This window comes from Tachysurus fulvidraco, chromosome 18, assembly GCF_022655615.1.
Source record: "Tachysurus fulvidraco isolate hzauxx_2018 chromosome 18, HZAU_PFXX_2.0, whole genome shotgun sequence".
NCBI classification, from domain to species: Eukaryota; Metazoa; Chordata; class Actinopteri; order Siluriformes; family Bagridae; genus Tachysurus; species Tachysurus fulvidraco.
Genome location: NC_062535.1, coordinates 11,430,042 through 11,456,827, shown reverse-complemented (window position 1 = coordinate 11,456,827; position 26,786 = coordinate 11,430,042). Strand labels below are relative to the sequence as shown.

At 38.4% G+C, this 26,786-nt stretch overlaps 2 protein-coding genes and 1 long non-coding RNA gene across 4 annotated transcripts; 2 read left to right on the top strand and 1 right to left on the bottom strand.

The window, feature by feature from the left end:
* The first annotated feature begins 1,088 nt into the window (after positions 1-1,088).
* On the top strand, positions 1,089-5,812 carry trappc5 (trafficking protein particle complex subunit 5). 2 transcript variants are annotated; one of them, XM_047803030.1, is made up of 3 exons: positions 1,089-1,169; positions 3,135-3,406; positions 4,658-5,812. In XM_047803030.1, the coding sequence occupies exons 2-3, from the start codon at positions 3,137-3,139 to the stop codon at positions 4,952-4,954; spliced, it is 567 nt and encodes a 188-aa protein (XP_047658986.1). In that variant the 5' UTR covers positions 1,089-1,169; positions 3,135-3,136; the 3' UTR covers positions 4,955-5,812. The 2 variants fall into 2 exon arrangements, with proteins under 2 accessions (XP_047658986.1, XP_027011762.2); XM_027155961.2 differs by having other exon boundaries at positions 1,091-1,173.
* LOC125139382 lies at positions 5,527-7,231 on the bottom strand. Its single transcript, XR_007138432.1, has 2 exons — positions 6,874-7,231; positions 5,527-6,252 (listed from the first exon to the last, which is right to left on the bottom strand). It is a non-coding gene; the product is annotated as an uncharacterized LOC125139382 (long non-coding RNA).
* Positions 7,232-7,364: 133 nt separating this feature from the next.
* Positions 7,365-26,300, top strand: mcoln1a (mucolipin TRP cation channel 1a). Its single transcript, XM_027155957.2, has 15 exons — positions 7,365-7,613; positions 13,484-13,725; positions 13,846-14,013; positions 15,703-15,859; positions 16,862-16,943; positions 17,053-17,149; positions 18,955-19,054; positions 19,514-19,620; positions 19,722-19,871; positions 21,750-21,851; positions 22,675-22,797; positions 23,096-23,212; positions 23,434-23,523; positions 23,636-23,766; positions 24,199-26,300. The coding sequence occupies exons 1-15, from the start codon at positions 7,571-7,573 to the stop codon at positions 24,233-24,235; spliced, it is 1,746 nt and encodes a 581-aa protein (XP_027011758.1). The 5' UTR covers positions 7,365-7,570; the 3' UTR covers positions 24,236-26,300.
* The last annotated feature ends 486 nt before the right edge of the window (positions 26,301-26,786 follow it).

The window sequence follows — 26,786 nt, the reverse complement described above, 5'->3', positions numbered from 1 at the left end:
AAATAAAAGCCACCCAGTTTAATTCTGATGCTAAGTGATAGTTATATTAAATTAAATTAAATTAAAAAGAGCTGAACTAAATATTATTATTTAGTATATATATATATAAATATATAATATAATATATACAAATCTGCATGAAAATGTACTGTATTGTACAGTAATTAAAAAGCAAACTAAACTGTATTCAATCAAATGTTAAAAATACCATATTAAACTTTACTATATAATGTATTACATCATATGTCAGGTTTTCACATTTCCCAGGGATGAGTAAAGGATTATCTTATCTTATAAATTCATATTAAACAGAAAGCATTTATGTACAAAATAATGTGTAAACATACTGTACCAGATTGTATTATGTTGCATAAAGAAACAAACTAAACTGTTTGCACATGTACTAAAGTGGAGTGGTAAAATTTTTAAATGGGACAAAATAGTAAGTTAAAATTACAAAATAAGTGATACTATAAACTAACAGCATTTAGCAGACACCCTTATCCAGAGTGGCTTACATTTTATTTATTATTAATAATATACACCTAAGCACTTGAGGATTCAGGGCCTTGCTTGTGGTCCCAGCAGTGGCAGCTTGGTGGACCTGGGATTCGAACTCACAACCTTCTGGATTGGTAGGCCAGTGCCTTAACCACGAGGCTACCACAGGCCTATATACTAAACATGACCAAACAAGAGATTATGGAATAAATAAATAAATAAAATACCGCACTAAACTATATTGTATAGTATTTATAATGCAGATAGTATTTTTAAATATCATATTAAACTAGAACAAACATTAACATTTCACACTCTACAGTACTAAAGAACATGTTAAAATATCATAAAAACAATATATGAATATGTACTTCTATATTATTCTGAAAATAAAAATACTAAAAAAAACACTACAGTGCTAAAGAATATTATACGAATTACATTATATTTATAATAAACTCCTTTAAACCTATATATTTGTTTGGTTGATAAAATGGTTGGTTGGTTGATTGGATGGCTATTATGTGAAAACATGCCTGGAAATAAAGCTGATTAGGATTCTGATTCTATTTAATTTTCTGGCTTTTATTTTGAAACATGTCATTTTTCGGTAACACTAGGGTTTGTTGTTTTGACGTTCTGGCTTCACAGCGTTAGCAGCTAAATCAGTAGGTAAGCATTAAAGAGTAAATATTTACGTGTTAAATATAAAAGATACTTTATGGTGTAAATGCGGCAGAAATCACTGATTTATTTCCTCTTTAATAATTGATTCATAAGATGTTGAATTGTAACATGACTTAGTACGGTGGTTATGCTGGGTTAGCTATGGCAACCAAGCTAGCAGAACATTGCTATATACATACATACACACTATATACACATACATATACACTATACACACACACACACACACACACCCACACCCACACATACATATACACTATACACACACACACACATACATATACACTATACACACACACACACACACACATACATATACACTATATACACACACACACACACATACATATACACTATACACACACACACACACATACATATACACTATATACACACACACACATACATACATACACACTATATACACACACATACATATACACTATATACACACACACACACACACACACATACATATACACTATACACACACACACATACATATACACTATACACACACACACACATACATATACACTATATACACACACATACATATACACTATATACACACACACACACATACATACACACTATACACACACACACACACATACATACACACTATATACACACACATACATACATATATACACACACATATACATACATACACACTATATACACACACATACATACATACATACACACACATACATACATACACACTATATACACACACATACATACATATACACTATACACACACACACACACACACACACACACACACACACACACCACAACCACACGGAGGACAGACAGAGACACGAGAGACACACCACAGGCACAGAGACACGAGAGACACACACACACACAGACAGTACACACGATGACACAACACACACCCACAGACAGCACCACCGATGCGACACCACACAGACAGACATATGAGTACACCACACAGTAGACAGACAGACAACACGAGGAGACACACCACAACACAGACAGACAGTACATCAGACAGACATAACAGACAACACGAGATGACACAACACCAGACATACAGACACACACATACAGACAGACACACGATATACAGCCACCACAGTACAGGACAGGACAGACAGACAGTACACACTATATACACACATACATACATACACACTATATACACACACATACATACATACACACTATATACACACATACATACATACACACTATATACACACATACATACATACACACTATATACACACACATACATACATACACACACATACATACATACTATATACACACACACAACATACATACATACACACTATATACACACATACATACATACACACTATATACACATACATACTATATACACACACACACACACATACATACATACATACACACTATATATACACGTATGTACACACTTTTTCCTTTCACTCAACTTTCTGTTAACATGCTTGGATACAACACACTGTGAACAGCCAGCTTCTTTGGCAGTGAATGTTTGTGGCTTACCCTTCTTGTGAAGGGTATCAATAATTGTCTCCTGGACAACGGTCAGTCTTCCCCGTGATTGTGTAGCCTAGTGGACCAAATTGAAAGAACATTTTGATGGCTCAGGAAACCTTTGCAGATGTTTTGAGTTGATTAGCTGATTGGCATGTCACTATATTCAAATTTTTTGAGAGAGTGAATTGGTGGGTTTTTGTTAAATTTGAGCCAAAATCATCACAATTAAAAGTACCAAAGACTTAAACTATGTCAGTCTGTGTGTACTGAATTTATATAACACATGAGTTTCACTATTTGTGTTGAATTACTGAAATAAACTGACTTTTCCAGAAAAAAATAATATATATAATCGGGGGGGGGGGGGGGGGGGATACAGGTATACAGGTCTATAGGTTAAACAGCCACCCAATTTTTATTTTCAGAAATGGAAAATCGCTTCACCAAAGGCAAGTCCGCCATCCTGGAGCGCCCGCTCGCCCGAGCCAAGACGGAGGTGAGCGTGAGTGCGTTTGCACTGCTCTTCTCAGAGATGGTGCAGTACTGCCAGAGCCGTGTGTACTCCGTGGCAGAGCTGCAGGGCCGACTCGCCGATATGGGCCAAGGTGTAGGGTCCAGCCTGCTGGACGTCCTCGTGATCAGGGAGAAAAATAGCAAACGGGAGACCAAAGTGCTAAATATCCTGCTGTTTATCAAGGTGTGTATACATGTACATTCTACTGTTGGCTACTGTTTGCTTAGGTTTTATACCCAAACCTGTGTGTCCTGAAAGTCAGATAAATGATGCACTTAATGGCCAAATGTATGTGGACACAAATTGATATGTGCACAAAGCGAGCTCCATGAAGTCAGGGTGTGTTACGGTTGGAGTGAAAGAAATTTTCTATCTTGTAACCAATCAGGTTGCACCTTTGGAGCCAAGTAAGTGCAAGAAAAATAGAGATTACTACACAAATATGAAATTAGTCTTAGTGTTAAGTGAGTAAATTATAAGGAGTACCCATCACAAAAGAACTAGTTTGGTACCGAATCTGCCAGTCACTGAGCTGGTGTCTTTTTATAGATTTAACCTGCTACAATAAAGCCCTCAGCTGACAAAGACCTGTTAATGGTTGCAGTGTCCACATCACATGAGCCACATTTTTCATATGAGCACGTGTCCGCTCTGCTGCACTAAAAAATATGTATAGTGTGACTACGGTCTAAAATGTGTTATTATAGAGAAATTAGTATCCTTCTTTATATAGGAGTTTGAAAGTAATGTAATATTACTGAAGTTTGTATTAATGCATCAAAAAAACAGGGATCAATGAGGAAATAGAATAGAATAGAATACGGGGCACAGAAGCCTTTATTATTGCCAAATATACATTACAGCACAGTGGAATTTTTTTCTTCACATACCCCAACTAAGGAGGTTGGGGTCAGAGTGCAGGGGCAGCTATGATACAGCGCCTCTGGAGTTGATGGGTTGATGGCCTTGCTCAAGGGCCCTGCAGTGGCAGCTTGGCTGTGCTGGGCGTTGAACCCCGATCCTCCGATCAACAACCCCACCCAACAACCCTTAACCAGTTTGACCACTACTGCCCCAAATTAAACCCATCAGGGTGATAACCATTACACCGCTTCATCCCTTGCCACATCACGCCACCCCATAATTGATTGATTATTTTCCTGTAACAGCATGCCCTGTTGTGTTTTATTCCATACCAGATTTCATATTAGGTGGACATCTAGTTAAAGTAGCAAAATCATCAACCTATACTGGACTCTGTCCTTCACAAACCATAGCTTTGTGTCACTGTTGTAGTGTCACTGAACTCATTCCAGTGAGATAATGAGAACAAGGCAACAGATCATCTTACATGATCCATATTAGACTTTTATCTTCATTCCATGCTCTCTCTCTCTCTCTTTCTCTCTCTCTCTTTCTCTTTCTCACATTTAGGTAAATGTATGGAAGGCCCTGTTTGGGAAGGAAGCAGATAAACTGGAGCAGGCCAACGACGACGACAAGACCTACTACATCATCGAGAAAGAGCCTCTGATTAACGCGTACATCTCTGTGCCGAAAGAGAACAGCACGCTGAACTGTGCAGCCTTCACAGGCGGCATCGTGGAGGCCATTTTGACCCACAGTGGATTTCCAGCCAAAGTCACAGTGCACTGGCATAAAGGAACCACGCTGATGATTAAGTTCGATGAAGCCGTCATTGCTCGTGACAAGACTCTGGATGGTAGATAAGACGGCACGGTTTTTAGACCTCTGAGGAAAATTGCCCTTTCCCCTAACTGATACTGAAGTTCCAATAAGGCTGAGTGTTCGACTGGAGGTCAGAGATTCAGCAGTGTGACTGAGGGAGCGATGTGATAGCAGAGGTTTTACAACAGATCACATGTCCCTCAACAATTTACATTGTTCATTTTTTAGTTAGCAAGAAATCTAAGTTTCTTTAATGTGGTAATGGATGATTTAATTTTTTTAACTTGGGGATAAAATGACAGTTTTAGAGGAGAAACCTTAATTAAAAAAAAAGTTTTGGCTGTTCATAAACCATTATAGATGAAAATATTGCAATAATATACAGTTAAAATGAAAGAATAGCATAAATAAGTTAGCTTTGAACACCCCTACAATGGGTCGTACCATTTCTCTGATAACTCTGCCTCAAGCTAGTCTCCCTTGTTACATCTGCATTTGCTATCATGAGAAAATGTAACATTGATGAATAAACACTGAGTATTTTCATGAAATAATTATTCATCTTTACTCTAATTGTACTGTAAGTGTTTGATAAGTACAGAATATTCGACATAAAGTCTTTAGCCTTTACAATTACAATTAAAGGTGATGTAGTTTTTCCACTTTAAGGTGCACTGCTCACACTTCACTGGTAGCTTGCATTTGTGTTTTTTCCCCTCACACCAGTGTGCAGCATCATTTCCTCAACGCTTGGGTTACTTTAAGCTTCACTTTTCTCACTATATCACATTCCAAACTTGAAGTTTTACGTTTTTTTTTTGTTTTTTTTTGAGGGAAAAATGTACTGTACGTATTTACCTCTAGTGTGTGATAATAAATGTGACACCCATATTAATGAGAGAACTCTTCATCTTTGTTTATTCTTTAATAGTCATATTTCAATCAAGGCACATACCGTCTTGCGTCCTCGCATGTTATACTGTACTATCCGTATGTACTATAAAGCCATGCATGATTGTCTTTGTGTGACTAAAAATGTTTTTATTTAATTGTCACTACGATGTGAATCCCAAATACGTGACTGAAGTTGGTGGACACCTAACTATAACATTCAAGCGTTCTTTCTGAACAACCTTCAGATTTAGTTTCCCTTTGCTGTTGGCAGTGGACGCTCAGCGGTTGAGACTCATCCTCAACAAAGTGGGTTGTTGATTAGAGGATCAGGGTTCAAGCTCCAGCACTGCCAAGCCACCACTGTTGGGCCCTTGAGCAAGGCCCCTAGCCATCACTGCTCTAGTGTTGCTGTTTCATAGCAGACCCTGTGCTTAGACCCCAACTTCCTATGTTGGTACATGTGAAGAAAGAATATACACAATATATATGTGACGAATAATAATAATGCACGATGTTTCAAAAATGCTTCAGAAAACTGAGTCGGGCCGACTAACAAAACAAATGTGTAGCCAATCAGCAGAAAGGGGCGTGTCTTCTCAATATGTGGCGGAGAGAGTGTTCAGTGCACATGTCTGACATTAGCAGAAAGCGATTGAAAGATTGACATGGCGGATACCAATGCCGTTACCTCTGCCTCTGATACTAGGTGTTGAACGTCGTCTTCCGCGTGAAACGGAGCTACAACACGCCATAATAGTTGCCTGGGTTACGTATATATGTGTGGGGCGGAGCTATCAAAACAGGGGTGACAACCATTTGGGTTAGGGGCGTGTTTGTTTTGGTGATTTCAAATGTTTGACTTTCAGAGATCATGCACCCCACCTTTAAGGTGTCGGGCTACCAATCGGAAGGTTGAGAGTTCAAATCCCAGGTCCACCAAGCTGCCACTGTTGGGCCCCTGAGCAAGGCCCTTAACCCTCAATTGCTCACGTATAAAAATTAGATAAAATGTAAATCGCTCTGTATATAAACGTTCTTCGTCTCCTGTTATAACGTGCTCCACTCACCACACACCATTAGTGCAATCAGACAGCGACGTTGACCGAGGAGGTCTGGGGGTGCAGCCATGCTCCAGTTTATTCCAAAGGGTTGAGTGAGTGAATGAGAGAGAGAGAGAGAGAGAGAGAGAGAGAGAGAGAGAGAGAGAGAGAGAGAGAGAGAGTGTAAAAATAATATGTTGAAAAATAACTAGATTGCATGTACAGTTGTGCTACAGACGTTAGAACGTGAATCAACAGTATGGACGTCGCCCAGTGACGTCAGCAGGTGACTCTTCGAATGCACTATCGACTTTCCCCTGAAAATCGTTAACCACAGTCTGGTTAAAATCTGGTATCTTAAACGTTTTTGAGTCGGTGTAATAATAATAATAATAATAATAATAATAATAATAATAATAAATAAAATTAAAAGCCCAGTGCAAGCAAACAAACCGCCTGAAGAGTGAAAGGGAAGAGAAGCGTGCCGTCACGCGCTGTAGTCACGTGACCGCTGTATGTAAGCTCGAGCCGCTTTTCAGTCTGTCCGTTTAGATCTACGGAACAGCGCGAGGCGACTGGGACGCACGAGCTGGTGCGCGCGAACAAGAAAAACAAACGCGAATAGTTTATTTTTGCGCAACATTACAGTTTTTTTTATCATTATTTTAATGAATCGTGACCCAAACTCGCTTTTTATGACGGATATTTGTCTCGCGCTGTCAACATGGCCGTGGTGGAGCAGAATAACCTCATTCACGACGCTACCGGTAAGTCAGCTGTAGTTATTTACGCTCTCTGGTTAGCACTTTATGCTAAACATCAAACTAAAAGGTCTTGTGAATAGTTCACGAGAACAGAACGACACAAAACATCGGAGTGTAAAGAGAGAGTTTTGGTCCTGCTGTAAAACTAAAATGGCAGGAAAAGCTGGTTTCTTTTTTAGCCTGCTGGTGTTTTGGTAGCTCACAAGCAAAACATAAAATAAATAAATAAATAAATAATAAACATTGCAGAGGAACTGAAGCTGAATCAGCACTTCTCTCTAAATAATATCATCCGATCAAAATATGTATATATTTATAAAGCATTTTATATATATATGTAATCAGAATCAGAATCAGGTTTATTGGCCAAGTGCGTTCACACACACAAGGAATCTTTTTCCAGCTGTTTGTGACTCTCAAAAGTACATAAATAACACTATACTGTACAATACAGACATAAATAACACTATACTATACAATACAGACATAAATAACACTATACTATACAATACAGACATAAATAACTCTATACTATACAATACAGACATAAATAACTCTATACTATACAATACAGACATAAATAACACTATACTATACAATACAGACATAAATAACTCTATACTATACAATACAGACATAAATAACTCTATACTGTACAATACAGACATAAATAACACTATACTATACAATACAGACATAAATAACTCTATACTATACAATACAGACATAAATGACACTATACTATACAGACATGTTCGCCTCACCCTGGAGGTGTGAGGCGAACATGCTAACCACTAAGCAACCGTGACCCCCTACAATAGACATTATGAGTATTAAATATGAATATATGACTGAACAGTTATGTACTTAAAGTGCAAGAAGTGCAAATCACAATATTGTGCAATATTATGCTTTTTGTACAATATACAGCAGCAGTAGTGTGTTTAACATACGGATGATGTGATGACTGACAGTCCTGATAATGCAGTACTTATAGATATGAAGCAGGGGATATAATTATGGTGAGTTGTTAATCAGGGTGATAAAGGGCCTGGGGAAAGAAACAGTTCCTGTGTCTGGCAGTTTTAGTAAACAAAGTTCTGTAGCACCTGAGAGAAGGGAGTGAAGTCCTTAGCTCTGTCTTTGTGCTATGTACTGTAGCTCCCTGGTCCTGGAGAAACATTGTCTCATTTCACTGTGTACTGCAACATCTATATATGGTTGAAATGACAATAAAAGCATGTGAAGGGTCAGTAGTTATTATTCTATTACTACTGATACTACTACTGTTACAAATCTGTTACACCAATTACATTTTCTGCTGTTTTAACCGTGTATTGCAGTCAGTTTCTGTCCTGTTTTGTTGCTGCACCAACTAATAACAGTGTAATGGATGCTATAAGAGGTCAAATATACTAGCTGTCATTATACTGAAATTATTATCATCAGTTCAAATGGTCAGTCAGATCTCCAGGAACTTCGTTCTTAACTTCGTTACTCTATGATGGAGGTTTGACAGTCTGAAAGAGTTTGTTGTGTGGAATTGTTTTTCTGTGACTACTTACACATAAGTTATAATTACACATGACTATGATACAAGGGTGAGCAACTACAATGTGCAAAGGTCTACTTTTATGCATTTCCTAATTATACTGACAGACTGAATGGCGACAAGGGCAAACTTTAATGCTTAAAGTGATTTGTTCATGGCTTTAGTGTTCATCTTACCTGATTTGATGGGTTTCGGACCAGATGAGATGGGTTTCGGAACAGAGGAGGTGGGTTTCGGAGGTGGGTTTTGGAACAGAGGAGATGGTTTTCCGAACAGAGGAGATTGAAGTGAAGAATAAAAACATTTTTCTACCATCAGCTTATTTTCTTTGTGAGCAAGACAGGTGATCACTAATCATCACTCATCAGACCGGAGAGTATAAATGAATTTTTTTGCTTTCTTTTTAAAGTAATAGCTCAGAAGCTGTTGTGGTTCATATTAATTTTTTTTTAGTACTTAATCAATGAAACATGTAGGTTTACACGATTGTGTAATGCCTAAGCAGAATACTACAACCATTAAAATGTTTATGATCAAGAACTACAAGTGACTTAGGAACATCTCTAGACCTTGAATGTATATTAATATGCAAATATTTAAATCCAAATTCTTGCAAGTCTTGCGTTGGTATGGTCTCAGCGATTTAATTAATAACGAAACAAAACAATAACTTTGATTGTCGCTACCTGTAGCCGATTTGATAATTGTATAAACTACGGATGCTGGAATATAATAATGATCTCACCACTAATACTTAGATTACAATTCCTTGCCAGGTAAAACTAATCTAGCTCAAATAAGGCTCATATGACACATTCACCTAATTTTTTTTAAGGAAGTACTGAAAAAGCCTTTGTCCTAAAAAGAACAGTGCGACTTTTTGCGTCATGTTAAAATAAAATTGCCCCAAATACCAATGGATTTTAGTCGTCCAAGTTTAAGACTTATTTGAAGACTGTAGGATTTCTGCACATTTCAGTTATAAATCAAGGGTCAAATTCGTGAGGTCAGAAGGAACTTTAGAACAGGAAAACACTAAAATGTGCAATGCAGGACAGCCACAGCAGCAGAATTGAGAAATCTCGGCTCACCACAGCTGACCACACACGGCTACGTATGTACGTGAGAATAAGCAAGTCACTCGTGTTTGTTAAGTCATATAATTTGACAGTCGAGTCACGTCTGGTGGGACTAAGACTCAGTGGGTTATGATCAACGTGTGCTTTTGTCTTGAGGACTTAATTCGGTTGTACCATGACTCAGTTGCACATCCGAAACATTTGTCACTTGTAATCCAGACTGTACGACTTGCCCTACATTTCATACAAAGCTCAACCTGTCGCTCGTTACAAAGCGTGGTATAATCCATACTATTTAAAATGTCCCATGTATCTTACTTATGTGAGCAATAGTATGCAACTTACAGCAAAACTTAGTTTGTTTAAAAATCTGTCGGATCATTGTTTATTCTTAATAAGATGCGGCTCTTGTTCTGACGTACAGTAGCCTGAATTTTTATATTATGTTATTATTTGACATTGACATGCTGCTGGAAAAAAAACTTTTCGTACTATTCATATTGAATTGTTCTAATGCTAGCCTGGGCAGTATGGCAGAGTAATATTAATGTTGTGATAAATTATATCACGTCCTGATTGTCTGACATTTTGGACATTAGGAAAAATAGATGGATTTTCCACACATGGTCGTGGAAAACCTGGAGTCCATCTCAGTGGGCTTGGGGCACGAGGAAGCGGACAAACTTGACGGGGTGCCAACCCATTGCAGGACAAAATCATACACACACACACACACACACTACACAGACTACAGATCAGCCCAAGCAGATCAGTCTACACAGATTATACCTCGTTGTTTGCCAGTCTAGTTTGACCTCTTTTGCGGCAGCATGAATTTTGTCTTTTAGTGATGATGCGTTTTTTCCCTTGTAAGTCACTTGAATGACTTTACAAAAAAATCCATAATGGTCAAAATGAGTCAGGAGCTTTGTGGTGCTATTTGATGACCGTATACTTCATGCTTTGTCAGAGAAGAACCGAGCGTGGAGACGTTCAGGGGCAGCAATTTGTGGTGACGCCATGTTAAGCTTTTTTTTTGTGAATGGTTTTGCGTTCTTTAGTCTTGGATGGTGTGGGTGTCTGTTGTGTGTCACTGTGGGAGAATCTGTGTTGACTGATGGGCCTAGATATGACCTGTGATTGTCACACTTGTGAATCTCTCTGACAGCAAAAGCATGGGCCATCCTGATTAAACCCAGCACAGAGAATTTTTGGCGCATGCAAGAGCTGAACAGATGAGATTTTTTCCATTTAAATACCCTTACATGATTGACTATCACTTGTCATCAGTGTCGCAGGCTCGACTGTAGCCTAAACACACCCGTATGTTCTCTGGTTATTAAGAATTTTCTCTTGTAAGGAAGACATATCTGGTGAGGTGAGGTCAGATATTTAAATCCTGTCACAGATGGTTTTCTGATCATTATGGTGATTGGCAGCCACTTTTAATCATCCTGTTAATTCTAATCTTGTAATTCAGGTTAATCACTGAATCAGTGAATACTGCTATGTTGAAGGGTTAAGGTGAGAATTGTTAACATGAGCCTTAAAGATGCTTCACGTGTTCCACACAAGCTTCACGCATTCTGCTGACTCATGCTATAAACATGCTATAAAGGCATTTTATAGACAAACTATTCTTTTGTTCTTGAATCTTCTCAGCTTGGTTAAAGCAGGTTTTCCTGCTTTGTTTTCATTTTCACTTCCAGTGTTTTTCTGCTCTATACAGTGGCTCTGATTTTCTGACATCTTCAGTAAGCAATCCTGGCCATCCTTCCTCTGTTGCTTGGTCTGTTTAAACCACTTACTAGGACACGTCCAGCTATAGGGTCTTTACAGGTCCAAAAAAAAATTTTAGAATCATTTAAATGGCCCAACAGTCGCTCAACCACTCAACAGTCTTTGTATTTTTTCATAGAAACTATGTCTAAAACGACTGTATGACCTCTGAGCTATGCTGTATGACCTTGTAGCTTGATGTCGTCTTGGCATTTAACTTACATTTGGAGGAACAGGGATGCTAGGTAAGTTCTGGGCACATAGAAGGAGAGAATATCAAGGTGACCTTCTGGAGAGAAAAGATATATTCACATTCACCCCTTTTCCACCGAGGCAGTTTGAGTGCAGGTTCGGAGCCTAATTTAGAACCAGTTCTTTCTGTTTCGATAGCCAAAGCACCGGCTCTGAACCAGGAAAAGTTGTTCTTAAGTAGCACCAAAACGTTGCTGGTCTAGACTTAAGAACCGCTTGTGTCAGGGGCTGTGGGCGGGGCTACTGTTAGCGCATTTGATAATGTACTAATGTTTAATACACTTTTACTTTACCGCAATCTGATCAGTTATCAGCACACATGATAGTAGGTAGCTACATGCTAAGCCTAAATTTTTTCTGTGTTACTGATAAAATAACGTTATGTACTTTATCGATTACTCCGTTTATTGAAATTACATGGAGCTGCACGTACACGTTGGATTCGCCGTGTTTGTATGCCAATGTAGGTTCACAAAGCCATGAGCATTAACAGTAAAGCACATCCGCCATTGTTGATGTGTTTGTGTTTGCCGCTGCTGCACTAACGTTGCTGTGTTACGTGACCCGTATAATACAGTGACGTCAGACTCGGCTCTGTGACGGCTCTCTAGCTGGTGGAAAGGCAAACCGGTTCTTGGAACGTTCGCCAGTGGAACCAACTTTGAACCAGCACCAGCTCTGAACCAGCACCCGGTTCTTTTTGGTGATTGATTGCTATTGGGCACCAGACAAAGCCACAGATTTCCTGATTCTGAATCTTTACATTTTCTCCTTCCTGCCTCTGGGTTCAGGTTCCCTGGAGGATGAGAGTGTTGACTCGTACATGATGCCTTGTGCTTCAGTTCGTGTCATGGCTGCAGTGTCTCGAGAGATGGAACAGCTCCTGAATATTGTACTGCTTTGTGTACATTCAAATATTAAGATGATGTCCTCCGTTGCATCCAGGAATATTTCCAATAAACACCTACATGCTTGATGTCTACCAGTAACACAGTTTTAGTGGCAGTTACCTGCATAATGCTAACCAGTCCCTACTACCTTTCACATATTATGATTTTTCAATAATGGGTTAATCCAAAAAGCAATCTCTGGCATGTTGCAATCTAAAAAACCTTAAACATACAAGTAGTTGAAGAAGATTAGATTACACATCAGCTGATACTTATCTTACCTTTTCGTTGGTGTGTTGTTGTTTTTTTTTCTTCTTTTAGAAAGAGACCGATTGCTGTCTCCAGTGACTTGCTATGGTTCGCATGACGGCAAAACTGACCATGGCAACTCCAAGATATACCCGCCGACCGGTACCTGGGTCACCATGGACGAGGAAGAGGAAGAGCTGAGGAGGAAGTTAAAATATTTCTTCATGAGCCCTTGTGATAAGTACTATGCCAAGGGAAGAAAGCCATATAAACTGTTCCTGCAGCTTGTGAAGATCATCATAGTGACAGCACAGGTGAGCAAAGACAGGCGTTCACTAGTTGGCATGTTTGAAACTTACCCTTAGCAGCTTTAAAAAATCTGGTTAGCAACAAATAGCAAGGATTTAACAGCTCCCCTTTCCCTTCCTCTCCAGCTTGTACTATTTGGTTTGAGCAACCAGATGGTGGTGACATTTAAAGAAGAAAACACAGCTACTTTTAAACATCTTTTCCTTAAAGACTACAGCGACGGTGCAGAGGACACGCTGGCGGTGTACACGCAGAGTGATGTCTATGACCACATCTATTATGCAATAGAACAGGTAAAGGCTGCTGACAAATTTACATTTGTGTCTTAGAACCCATCAAGTAAGGACTTAAACAATACAGGGTTTGCTGTTATTGGAAAATCGGGGTGCGATGTAGCCTGACTGACGTAAGGCGAAGTCACCCACTGCTGTTGTTTATTATTTTAGTGCAAAGCCATGGTACTGTACGCTACTCTACTGTGTGTTCTCAGCTAATTTAATAGCAATTATCATTAAACTATACCAATAAAAAACTACAGCAAAGCCTCCTGCCAACTGCCATCTTCTATTGAATATGCTGGTTGACAGAAAATAATACGTGTTACTTAATAATGCGCAAGTCTGTTTGAAGCTCTAAATTAAAGTCAAACTTGAGTTCAACTGGTGGTTAATGAGAAGTCTACCATTACTGCAAGATGATCAACAGTAAGAGGGTTAATTCATATATACTGTGTATATAGGGTATATAGGGTTGGGTATCAAAAGAAATTTTCTGGTTCCGATTCCGGTTCTGCCTTACGATTCCCGGTTCTGATTCCGATTCCATGATAAAAGAAATGTGAAAAATAATGCACAATACTTAAACAATTCCATTTGTGTTTATTAATCACTCTTTAGATATTTTAAACAGAGCATTTAAATTCATTCAAATTTAAATAAATCCAACATCAAATTTAACATCCAGAATTACAACTTAGCAAATAATAATGCACAATACTCAAACAGAACCACTTTCTGCTAATGTCACACATGCGCACTGAACACTCTCTGCTGCATATTGACAAGACCCGCCCCTTTCTGCTCATTGGCTACACGTTTGATTTGATTTTTGTTTAGTTTGTCGTCCCAACGCAGTTTTCTGAAGCATTTCTCAAGCATTGGAGACCCTACCTTTAATGAATGATCAGTAATTGCTTATTAAGTGACCAAGAGTCCTGTCTGAAAGTCCTAGAATGAGCACAGGATAGTCATTATGATTACAGCAGCAGTTCTTGGATACAGATGTACAGTATCCATTTAAGCTAATCAATTTACTAAATTACAATTGTCTTTATTACGTTTCTTGAATTTGCTTTAACTGCTTTAAGTAAAGTGTAGTTATATTCAGTGTGTTTTTAACTGAAAACTTTCCATACTGAAACTAGCGTTGTTTGAATCTTCTGCTGTGCTACATTTCATTAGATAATACCCTATAGATAATACACGTAATATGCAACTGGATATGACAAATGAAAGTAAAAGTGTTTGTAAATATGAGTTACGTTGAGGCACTGATGCACAGCTGGTAGCTCTGATCCTAAAAATACTGCTGAATCTGGTTCTAGCTCTAATGCATTTTACTCAATACAGTTATTCATGATCTTATACATCATGTGAGTAGTTAATAGACCTGTATGTTGGAACAAACACATCTTCAGGTAAGGTTACTGTAATACACTAGAAGGTACATGATAGATAGGTTCTTTCTCTCTCCATGACAGGGAACGACTCCGTATACAATGCATGACTATTGTTTAATCGGAATTATTATTATTTATACTATTATTATTATTATTATTATTATTATTGTTATGGTACAAAAGTATGAGGAAGAGCATTCTTGAATTGATTCATACTTCCTTTATTGGTAATTATCCTCCTGCTCTATTTCCTCCACTATTTATCATTAAATAATTGTCACCCTCTATTTCCCTGTCTCTCCAGTACCTGCACTTGCCAGAAACCACTGTGGGACGCTACGCGTATGTGTACGGAGTGGGCTTCAATGGCAGCGCTCTGTCTCTTTGCCAGCAATATTATAAAAAAGGCCGCATCGACCCAGCCAACGATACCTTCAGCATCGACCCACACATTATAACAGGTATCTGAAGTCAAAACAGAGAATGAATTCTACACGGTTGAATATTTTAATGTAATGTTAACGTTGGACTTATTTAGGTCACAGACAGTAAATCTTAATTCTTACTAGGGTTGGGTATCAAAAGAAATTTTCCGGTTCTGATTCCGATTCCATAATAAAAGAAATGTGAAAAATAATGCACAATACTTAAACAATTCCATTTGTGTTTATTAATCACTCTTTAGATATTTTAAACAGAGCATTTTTAATTCATATCAATTTAAATTGAAATAAATCCAACATCAAATTTAACATCCAGAATTACAACTTAGCAAAACAATGAAGAAAAACGAACATGTCTGCTTACTCTGGGAGAAGACGAGACCTTTCCTGGCTTATTGTATCTCCAGCTGTGGAGAAAACCCTGTCAGAGGGGGTAGATTTGCTTCATTGTTGTAGCTTTGGAAATAAATCCACACTTTAGGCTTTTTTTAGACATGTTTAACACAAAGTGAACCTCAGCACAGCAGCGCGAGTGACTGATTTCTGTGGTGAGCTGTGTTAATTTGGTTGCGTGACTGTAAACAGTGTAAACAATTAATATTCATGAGGTAAGACATGGCTATTTAAAGTGACCGCTCCCAGCGGTCCTTGCCCGTCCTTGCCCGTCATCACATCCGAACCACGTTTGGAACCGAAACTTAAAAATTCTAAAAACATAAAAATTCCAGTTCCTGTTAAAAAAACAGTTCCCAACCCTAATTCTTACTCAGCATGTCCTCAGATTATTTTCACATCTATTAAGCCTAATAATGAGCTAAACTGTTGGGAATCCTAATTAAAAATCCATTTTGTTTCGACTAATCTTCGTCTGTCGGCTCTTAGCGAAGCTCCTGTGGTGAAACATATAACCGTTAAACCGTTAACTCTAAAATGAGCAGAAGCTCTACGCGCTACAACCTTTGTGAACGTTACCAGACATCTTCAATATGCGTCTTGTTTTCCATCTCTTTCTCTTTGTAGATTGCATAGGAGTCACGCCGCTGGATGTACCTGAAGGCTTCGTGAATAGTGACTTCAAAAACTTTACTCTTAAGTTTCACAAGTAAGCTTCGCAAGTGAAACACAATCTCACAATATCATCTCTGATTTTCCATTGTGTTTGTTATTTAATTATATTTTCCTTCCTCTTTTCCTCCAAATCTTTTCTTCAGGCTCATCAATGTTACAATACAGTTTCAACTAAAGGCTATAAATCTTCAGTCCATCATAAACAATGAGATTCCTGACTGTTACACTTTTTTAATCACGGTGAGATTTCTTATCTGATCAGTGCCTACGTTAGTATTTCCCACAACGTATTTTAATGATGTAAAACAGGACCTGCTGCTTATGTAGAACAGAAACCAATACATCATTCACACGGTTTTATACCGAAGTCCGATCTTAAAGGCAGGGTCTCCGATTTTTGAAAGCCAATGTTGACATATAAAATCACCAAAACAAACACTAACCCGAATGGGTCCCACCCCTATATTGATAGCTCCACCCACACATACATACATAACCCAGGCAACTAATGGAAAGAAATGTCTGTTTATCTGCAATCGTATTGTTCTTCCCTTCAGCTATGATAAACAAGCAAAAATGACACACAAGCATAATAATGCAAAGACGGCATATATTAGTTCTGTGTAACAAAGCAAAACCAACGTTACTCACCTATCGAGAAGGAAAAAAGCGCCTCGGCGTCTCAAGTGAAGTTAAATTTCCCGAGTCAATAACTCCTGAGCTAAACGCTGTTACTACACAAAACGCGGTTGTAGCTGCCTCTCTACATTACTACGATAGAAAAGAGGTGTTATTTGTGTAGTAACAGTGTTTAGCTCAGGAGTTATTGACTCGGGAAACTCCAATCTGTGAATATGTGCCAACTTCCTGCTCCTTCAGTTCTCTCCAGCGCTGGAAAGCTGATCCTATATTAACACGTCCTACTTCTTGCCTCATCGTAAGCCTTTCTTCGCTTTCTTTCTTTGTTTTTATCCTCCATGTCAATGTTAAAACCGCTTTCTGCTAATGTCACACATGCGCCCTGAACACTCTCTCTGCCCATATTGACAAGCCCCGCCCCCTTCTGCTCATTGGCTACACATTAGTTTTGATTTTTGTTTAGTTTTCAGCCCGACTCAGTTTTCTGAAGCATTTCTCAAAAATCTGAGACCCTGCCTTTAAGTGAAAGCTCTTTTACTGTTGATATTTCCCTGTTTCATTTCAGAAGAGTCAAATGCATGTGTCTACTAGTAACAGTTCTGTGTTAGGACCAGTTTCTAGTCACCAGTGTTAAACCTTAACCAGTATAATTGGAGTCATTTCATAACATACCTTGCGATTGAGTGATATTGTTGGGTTCATCAATGTCGGTGCTTATTTTTTGGCTGATTTTGTCTGTACTTTTGTTATTCCTCTGAGAAGCTAGAAGATTGTCTGGCATTCACATTGGTGTTGAATAGGAGAAAGAATAACGGTCCAATTTTGCTGTTAGCTTGTTACAACTAAAGAGCAAGTGCTGAATTTTCTCACTCACCATTTTCAGTGACGTTCATATTATCATACATGTCATATTATTGTGAAGTCCATTGTAGATGTAATGAAGACATTGGTGCAAACGTTGGACTCAAAATCCCAGAATGCAGTGCAGCTGCATACAACAAATTTGCTCCGAGTTATGGCAGACACTCGGCTCTGCTTGTTAGCAATCTGCTAAGTGACGAAGGTGATGGTGTTGATGGAGGATTTAGCATGAAAATTGAAGCTTTGGGACCTGAACTTTTCTGAGCAGAATGTACAGATGAGGAGGTAAGAAAGCCGGACAGACTAAAGGACAAAAGTGCTGCTGCATCGGCCAGTCTCGTTAGAGCAAGCGGCAAATCCTCAGGTAGTTGAATGGCATTGTGGGTAACGTAGAACACATTAATCAAAGTCCATGTTGACGGAAAGATGTTTGTCCCCAAATGTCAAGTTTTAGCAAGTCATTCTGGAAGTCATTCTGAAAGTATTACCCTTTTAAGTTCTGAATAACTTAGTAAGGAAAATATAATGTGTTGTTTTTCGATCAGATCATGCTGGACAATAAGGCTCACAGCGGCAAGGTGAAGATCAGTCTGGATAATGAGGTCTCTATCAAGGAGTGCAAAGACCCCAGTGTATCCGGCCATGGTGAGACTGCCGGTTTCATGTCACCTCACTGATGCTAATCTTCAGAGTCTTTCGGTTTCATTGAGACACTTGTGACAATTTGTAGTCTTAATGATTGTATTACTCTTAGGATAAATCTGTTTTACTCAATAAAATATGTAATTTCAAGTAATTACAATTATATAACGTAGCATCTAAAAACTTCCTAAAGATCTATAGATTTATACTTCTTGATGCTTTCATATAGGATATATAATATTCAATGCAGCCATTTAATATGGATCTGTTTAATCCATGTAACAAGAACCAGATAAAACATAATAAATGAATGAAATTTGCCTTGCGAGTGTTTACCTTTGCCTTTTATAGTTGATTAGTCATGGTTTTAGTCATGGTTGTTCTGCTTCCTAAAAACATGCACGTGTTTCTTTTTCCACAAGATTGACTTATTTTTCCACTGTTTCCTCCCTTCTCGTCTAGCGGAGAGCAACTCCCGTCTGGCCTTTGACGTGGTCGTGGGCCTGATTTGTGCCATCTCGCTGTTGCTCTGTGGGCGCTCCATTCTCAGAGGAATCCTCCTTCAGCGTGTACGAGAGACACATATATACGTTACTGATGAGCTCTTCCTTAAGAAATCAACTATATGCTTTTTAAATTTGTTGCTTAAACGAGTACTTTTCTTCTCCAGGAGTTTGTCAGGTACTTCAAGAACAAACTGGATTATACGGTGTGTTGGGGGGACAGGATGGAGTTCATCAATGGCTGGTACATCCTGCTCATCATCAGCGACGTGCTCACAATCACTGGCTCGTTAATAAAGATCCGCATCGAGTCCAAGGTACTTCATGTTTTAGGAAAGCAAGAAAGAAAAAAAAGAAAGAGACTTCCATATTAGAAAATGAGGGAAGGATAGGAAGAGTCATACAGGTCAACTTTGACTATTCTGTCTTTAAAAAAAATGTGTTTAAGATGTGAAAAACTGGTAAAACCATTTTCCAGGCTATCTGGTGGTGGCTTTCACCCCATGAAAGGAGAGAGGTTTTTTGAACATAGTTAAACATATGGGCATTTTAGCTTCATAAGTAATATAATTAAACAAATAAAACCAAAGATATGTATTTTTTTATTATCTGTAAAATGTAAGGACAGCTTCACATTTATTTGTACTTAAATTAGATAAAATGACCTACAATTAAGGTGTAAATAATTGAAACATTATGACAGACGAATTTTGAAGGAGGCTTGTCTCATTTAAACTTCAGCTATTTAGTTTAGTTTACTCTTTATTGTTGAAGTCAGAGGAACAGTATCACCAATGGGGAGCTCCAAAAAGCTCTCGATAAGACCTTCAGAAAGAAGATTGTTAATTCTTATAAGTCTGGTAAGAGATGTAAAAGATATTTAAAGAATTTGTAATCAGCCATGCTACTGTCCGAAAATTATTTACAAATGGAGAAGATTTAAAACGACTGGCAACATGGATCAGGTCAGGACGTCTAAGCAGTAACATTCACCCCAAGAGCAGACCGCAAGATGCTTAAAGAAGTCTCAAAGAACCCTAAAATAACATCACAGGACCTACAGCAAGCTCTTGCTCTAGTTGATGTCAAAGTGCATGTATCTCAAATCAGAACGAGACTGACAGCTTTAATTATCGTAGGGTGTGTGCAAGGAGGAAACGTTTACTGTCTAAGAAAAACATGAGAACATGACTGAAGTTTGTCAAAGAACACAGAGACAAAGGACAGGACATCTGGAATAATGTGCTTTGAACAGATGAGTCTAAAACTGAATTATTTGGAGGCTATAATACAGGGCATGTTTAATGTAAACCAAATACAGCATTTCGGCAAAAGAACCTCATACCAACTGTGAAACATGGGGGTGGAAGTGTTATGGTTTGGAGACGCTTTGCTGCAGCAGGACCTGTTGTGTCATCATCATAGAATCCAGTACGAACTCTACATCGTATCAGAAGGTGCTTGAGGATCATGTGAGGCCATCTGTCAAAAAGCTAAAGCTGAAATAAACTGGACCTAGAAACATGACCTAAACAATGACCTAAAACATAGCAGTAAATCCACCAAGGACTCACTATAAGGTAAAAAAAATGAAGGGAATTCAGTAATGTTCAGTCAAAGCCCAGATCTAAATCCTGTTGTGATCCCGTGTGGTGATTTGAAACAGACTGTGCATGCAAGAAACCACACAAACATCACACAGATGAAAGAATTCTTCATTGAAGAGTCGGGGAAATTGTTGATGTCAGAAACTGGCAGATGGCTACAAGAAAAGTCTCATTGAGGTTATTTCAGCCCAAGGGGGAAATACTAGCTATTAGGGCACAGCGTGTGCTCACTTTTTCCTCAGTTCCTCAGTACTCAGTGATTTATTTTATTTTTTGTTACATTCAATTGTTCACAGTTCATCACAGTTACAAATTAAAACAAGATCAGAAATTGACACGCTGACATCTCTTAATAAAGAACTGAATATATACAGTTGTGCTTAAAGTTTGCTGAAAGAAATTGTTAAACATTGCTATTTGTTTGGAAAATACTCTGTGACTGATCATGCAATAAATGATAATGCAATAAATGTTTTTCTAGTTAAGGATAGTGGTCATGTGAAGTCATAAATTATCTCAGCTGTTTGACTCCTTTTTAAAACCTAATGATATGATCAAATGTTCACCATCTCCTTCTCTTCCTTCCAGGAAATCTCCTCCTATGACGTGTGTGGCATTTTGTTGGGAACGTCAACACTGTTGGTGTGGGTCGGCGTGATTCGCTACCTCAGCTTCTTCCAGAAGTACAATGTAGGTCAGGGATGTCCAACCAGTCAGAGACCAAGAGCCACATTTTTTACTGTGTTATCACAAAGAGACACATCATACACATGGGCACACATGAACATCGCCTCCTTTTTTTCCTCTGCCATTTTGAGAGCGAACTTGACACAAATTGTTTACCCAAATTGTTTACTCTTGCTCCTACTGAGAAACTTTGAGGTATTTTCATCCCACTCACATACGCGTTTGAAGATACTCAAGCAAAACTCAAGCGACACTCAAGCAAAGCGAACACGTATAATAAAAAAACACATACAAACTTCGATATGAACGTAAGAGCCGCATGAAACCGGGCAAAGAGCCGCATGCGGACTGGGAGCCGTTGGTTGACCACCTCTGTCGTAGGTCCACAATCCTTACCTGCTGATTTCTTTCTTATTTAAGCTCTCATTCACATCAGTAGTATTTCACTTTGAATATCAATCATGCTTCCAGTTATTATTTACTTATGCAGTGTACAAAAAAGGCTCGATTTCTAGGGACTAGCTAAATGACCCCACAAGATCAAAACTGTCAGATATTCTTATCTTTGTAGTGACATTTTGTTCCTATGAAAATCTAATGCCCACACAGTCGTTATCTGTTTTTGTTTTGAAACACATTCTTGCAGTCTTGACGGGTAGACGGCACGCATAGAGAGATTTTTTACTTTTTTTTACATTCTTAACAAACTGAAAACACACACATTCTCACACACACACGCACCTCTGTCCTTGCTTTTAATTTGTCAAATCAACCATAAACTAACGTAATGTTTACCAAAGCATGAAAATGTCCTCTTGTGCTCCAGATTCTGATCGTGACGTTGCGAGCAGCATTCCCTAACGTGATCCGTTTCTCCTGCTGCGTCGCAGTGATCTATCTGGGCTACTGCTTCTGCGGTTGGATCGTTTTAGGACCGTACCACGTTAAGGTAACGCGTAACAGCCCTCTTGCTCTCGGTGAGCCAGCTGTAATGGCTAAAGTCTGAGAATAACTGGGAGACTTGCTTCATTTTTTTATTTAGCTGATACCGTTTACAATTAGACCTTATATATGGTCGTTATTATTTAGATAATAATTAGACCTGTTTAATTGTTATTTAACAATGAAGGTTGACATATTTTTATTTGTTAGTATGTCACCGTTTGTATTTGAATATTCTATAATAACTGAAAGAATCTATAAAAATAATTTATAAATATTATGTATGTTTCTCTGCTTGCTATCAGTTCCGCTCTATGGCCATGGTGTCCGAGTGCCTGTTCTCTCTGATAAACGGAGACGACATGTTCGTCACCTTCAGCGGCATGCAGGAGAGCAGCACACTGGTGTGGATCTTCAGCCAGGTGTGTTTTATTATATTATACTGTTTACACACACAAACACACACACACACACACACACACGGACCTGCTATTACAAGGTATTTTATGCATTTTCCGTTACCCTGCACTGTGCCTGCTGTGTAACGTCTATGTTCCTTTCTGTAGGTTCGATTCAGTTCATTGCAAAGACTTGTACATATTTCTTGCTGCTGACGTGTTGATGTAAATGTCTTTTTCTCTAGTTGTACCTCTACACATTCATCTCCCTGTTCATTTACATGGTGCTGTCACTCTTCATCGCCCTCATCACCGGGGCGTATGAGACCATCAAGGTAAGCTGCGAGGCTGGTAGAAGGGTGTTTTTTATATTTGACGTGTTTTTTTATTTCTGAAAAGTAAGGTGTTTGAGAATGGTTGTCATTTTTGTTGCGTTTTTGTAAATAGCACCAAACTCAGGAGCCCATTCACATCACCGATTTACACGCGTTCATCGCAGAGTGCAAAGACACGCCCAGTTCCGGAAAGTTCCGTGGACTGGAGTCGTCGCCATGCTCCTTCTTCTGCTGCTGTGACAGGTCTGTAATATCAGCACACACTTGTGTAAGCTGTCAGAGTTCGAGTCTGTTCCAGTGACATTTACACTCAACTAACATCTAGTTGCTGTGATCAAGCTTTTATAATGCCGACTGGCTCTAATTATTGTGCCTTTATCTCTTCTTCTCATGCAATGGATCATGACTAGCTTGTTCATTTCCGGCTTGGAGTTTAACCTTCCTGCCAAGTGTGATAGAGCTGCCCCTTTTTTGTAAAATATGATGTTGCGACTGTTCAAAAAAAAATTGCTTTGCCTCACAGGAAGTGCAAAGTAAAAATACCAAACTTCTGCTTTCATTTTTAATGTAATTGTGAACGTAGTAAAAATTAAAAAAAAGTCTGCCCACATCCTGTACCTAGTAAGATGGATCATAGTTTTGTTTATTGATGAATAAATCCTGCTTTTTTCACAGAACCACCACTTATGAAGACGTTCTACTAGTGAACTAGTCGTTCAACTACAGCTCTTATGCTCCCTGCTGGTGACGGTGTGATGACGATGATGCACCGATTCCATGTTTGTAACAACGTCAATGCAGATACAAAGTGCCACATGCGATACACATTTACCTCCACACACTCATAACACACTGCAGGAGAGAGGATTTTCCTCCTGGATCTGATGTTGAAAAGAAAAGAAAAGAAAAGAAAAGGAAAAAAAAGCACAGCATGACCAAAACCGAGCGACGGAAAGGAGAAGATTTCTGTTTTCTATTTCTGTCTGTGACCTGCTCCACAGAGAGCAGCACTATGTTGGTGCGGTGCACATTTAAGACGGGTGTATGTTAGGAGGTCAGTGTTTTATGTGTCGTATTGAACATGATTTTATTGTGCTGGTAACTTAGCAGGAGCTTCTATATTTAAGTTAACTTAAATATGTTTCTATTTAATTTACCAGTGCTACTGTTAAAGTCTTTGCATTGTTTTAAAGGCATGTCTAATTTTTCATTTTGACGAAGACGAAACTGCCATTGCACCGTACCTCATTTTCACTACCCCACACATCGCATTTGGTCAGTAATCACTTCCTCGTTGATCTTTTCACGATTCTAGGATACAAGAATAAGCTGCTCTTAGATCTACTGGGCCGTTTTGAAATATTTAACGTTCTCCACACATTCCAGCAGGAAAATATCTGCTCAGACAAATGATTTGGATTCGAACGTCAACGTTTATCCAATGAGGACATGGAGGCATCTCTACTGGCCTAGTCCTGTCTTCTGTCCATTCAGAAAGCTCGCTCTGTGGTTCCAGTGTTCAGGCATTCTGACCCAGGCAAGAGTTTTGTAGTTAACAATGAAGTGAGGGGCCATAATCGCGTTTCTGCCAAAATTGTCTCAACTAATTCTTCTTTTTCTGCATTATAGATATTTCCCAAAATGCATTTCCACTTTGGAAAATATAGGAAATGAAAGACATTTTGGTCCGTTCAGACATCTTTTGAGAAGCTGAACAGTATGTTCACAGGGTTTCCTCTGTTCTTCTGTGCCTGAATGTAAACAAGCTCATCAGGGTGCAGCGTCATTTCTTTAAGTTCCAGAACAATAGGATTCACTAAACGTATGTGACGGCATGTGACCTAGATCATGAACAGAATACACGTACGCTCTGTTCTGGATTTCAAAGATCACAGCCACTGCGACGACGGCTCAGTATGTGGGGACCGAGCTAGATTTTAATTCCTTTAATATTCATTCAGAAGCTCAAAGAACTGAAGTAGGCTGTGACTGTGCCAACACTTGTTTATTTTTCATGTTTAAGCCTCAATCATGATGTACAGAATTTTAATTTATATATATATATATATATATATATAGATATATATAGATATATATATTTGTATATGTGTATTGTAATTAGTTTCTATGTGTATAGTGAGTTTTAAATGCACCAGCAGTAAAGAGGATGCATTTAACTCTACAGTAACGCACAATTTGTTTGAACAAGCTCAATTTCCCTTTGAGGCTGATCTAGTCTCCCTGATTGTAATTTATTTGACTAATCATTACAGAAGAAAGTGGGAAACTGCCCTGAGATCAGTGTACAAACGCTTTTGTATCGACATGTACACTTTATGTTGAACTCTTATGTTTTACATTGATGAAGATTCCTAACTAAACTTATTCTTTGTGTAATGATTTGCTTATGAGTTATGTAATATATAAAAATTCAAATTTTCCGTTTTGTCTTTTACCTATTATTATTTGTGCTTGATGAACAGATTACAAGCCCCTAATGTCTGTTTTTTAAATATAGCTGTTTTGGACACTTTTAATGCAGAGCAATGTGTTTTTGTTTGTTTGTTTGTTTGTTTGTTTGTTTTTGTCTCTGGTTAATTGATCAGTTTCGACACACATGTATTACTAACACTGATACACATCCAATACAGAGATTTTTCCCAGCAGCCTCTGAGAAAATCCTTGAATCTGTTGTACGTCATGTAAATATTTTCTATAATGTTGTGACCTATTTAAGGATCTTGCTCCTTCCTCATAAAAAATGGAAACATTTCCCAGCCATTTTGTCAACCAGTTTTCTTGCTATTTTTACAGGCTACTAACCGTGTGATACTTTATATTGTAAAAATATAGGATGTATGGAAAATTTTACCGCAAGAATAGATGAAAACATTGGAAAAATAAGTGACTCATGAGCCATGTGTTAATGCTAGAGAACTCCTAACACAGCACTAAATGAAGAACTAAAACTCAGTCATGTGTTTTTATTTTGGCTGGTGAGTTTAAAGCAATTTACCGAATCTGAAAAAACCCCAACATGGATTAAAGCAGAGGTTCTCAAACTTTTTGTAACCAAGGTCCTCTTGAACTGTAAAAGAAATTGTACAGACCACCTCAGTATTGTATTTGTCATAAAGCTGAACTTGTTAAATATTTATTTCTATTTGTTTTTGCGCTTTGAAAGACATATTCGAATCAAACAAACTAATTCTGTAAGTGCTTTGAGTGTAGGTGCTGATTTTCCACTTCTGTAATTAAGTTGA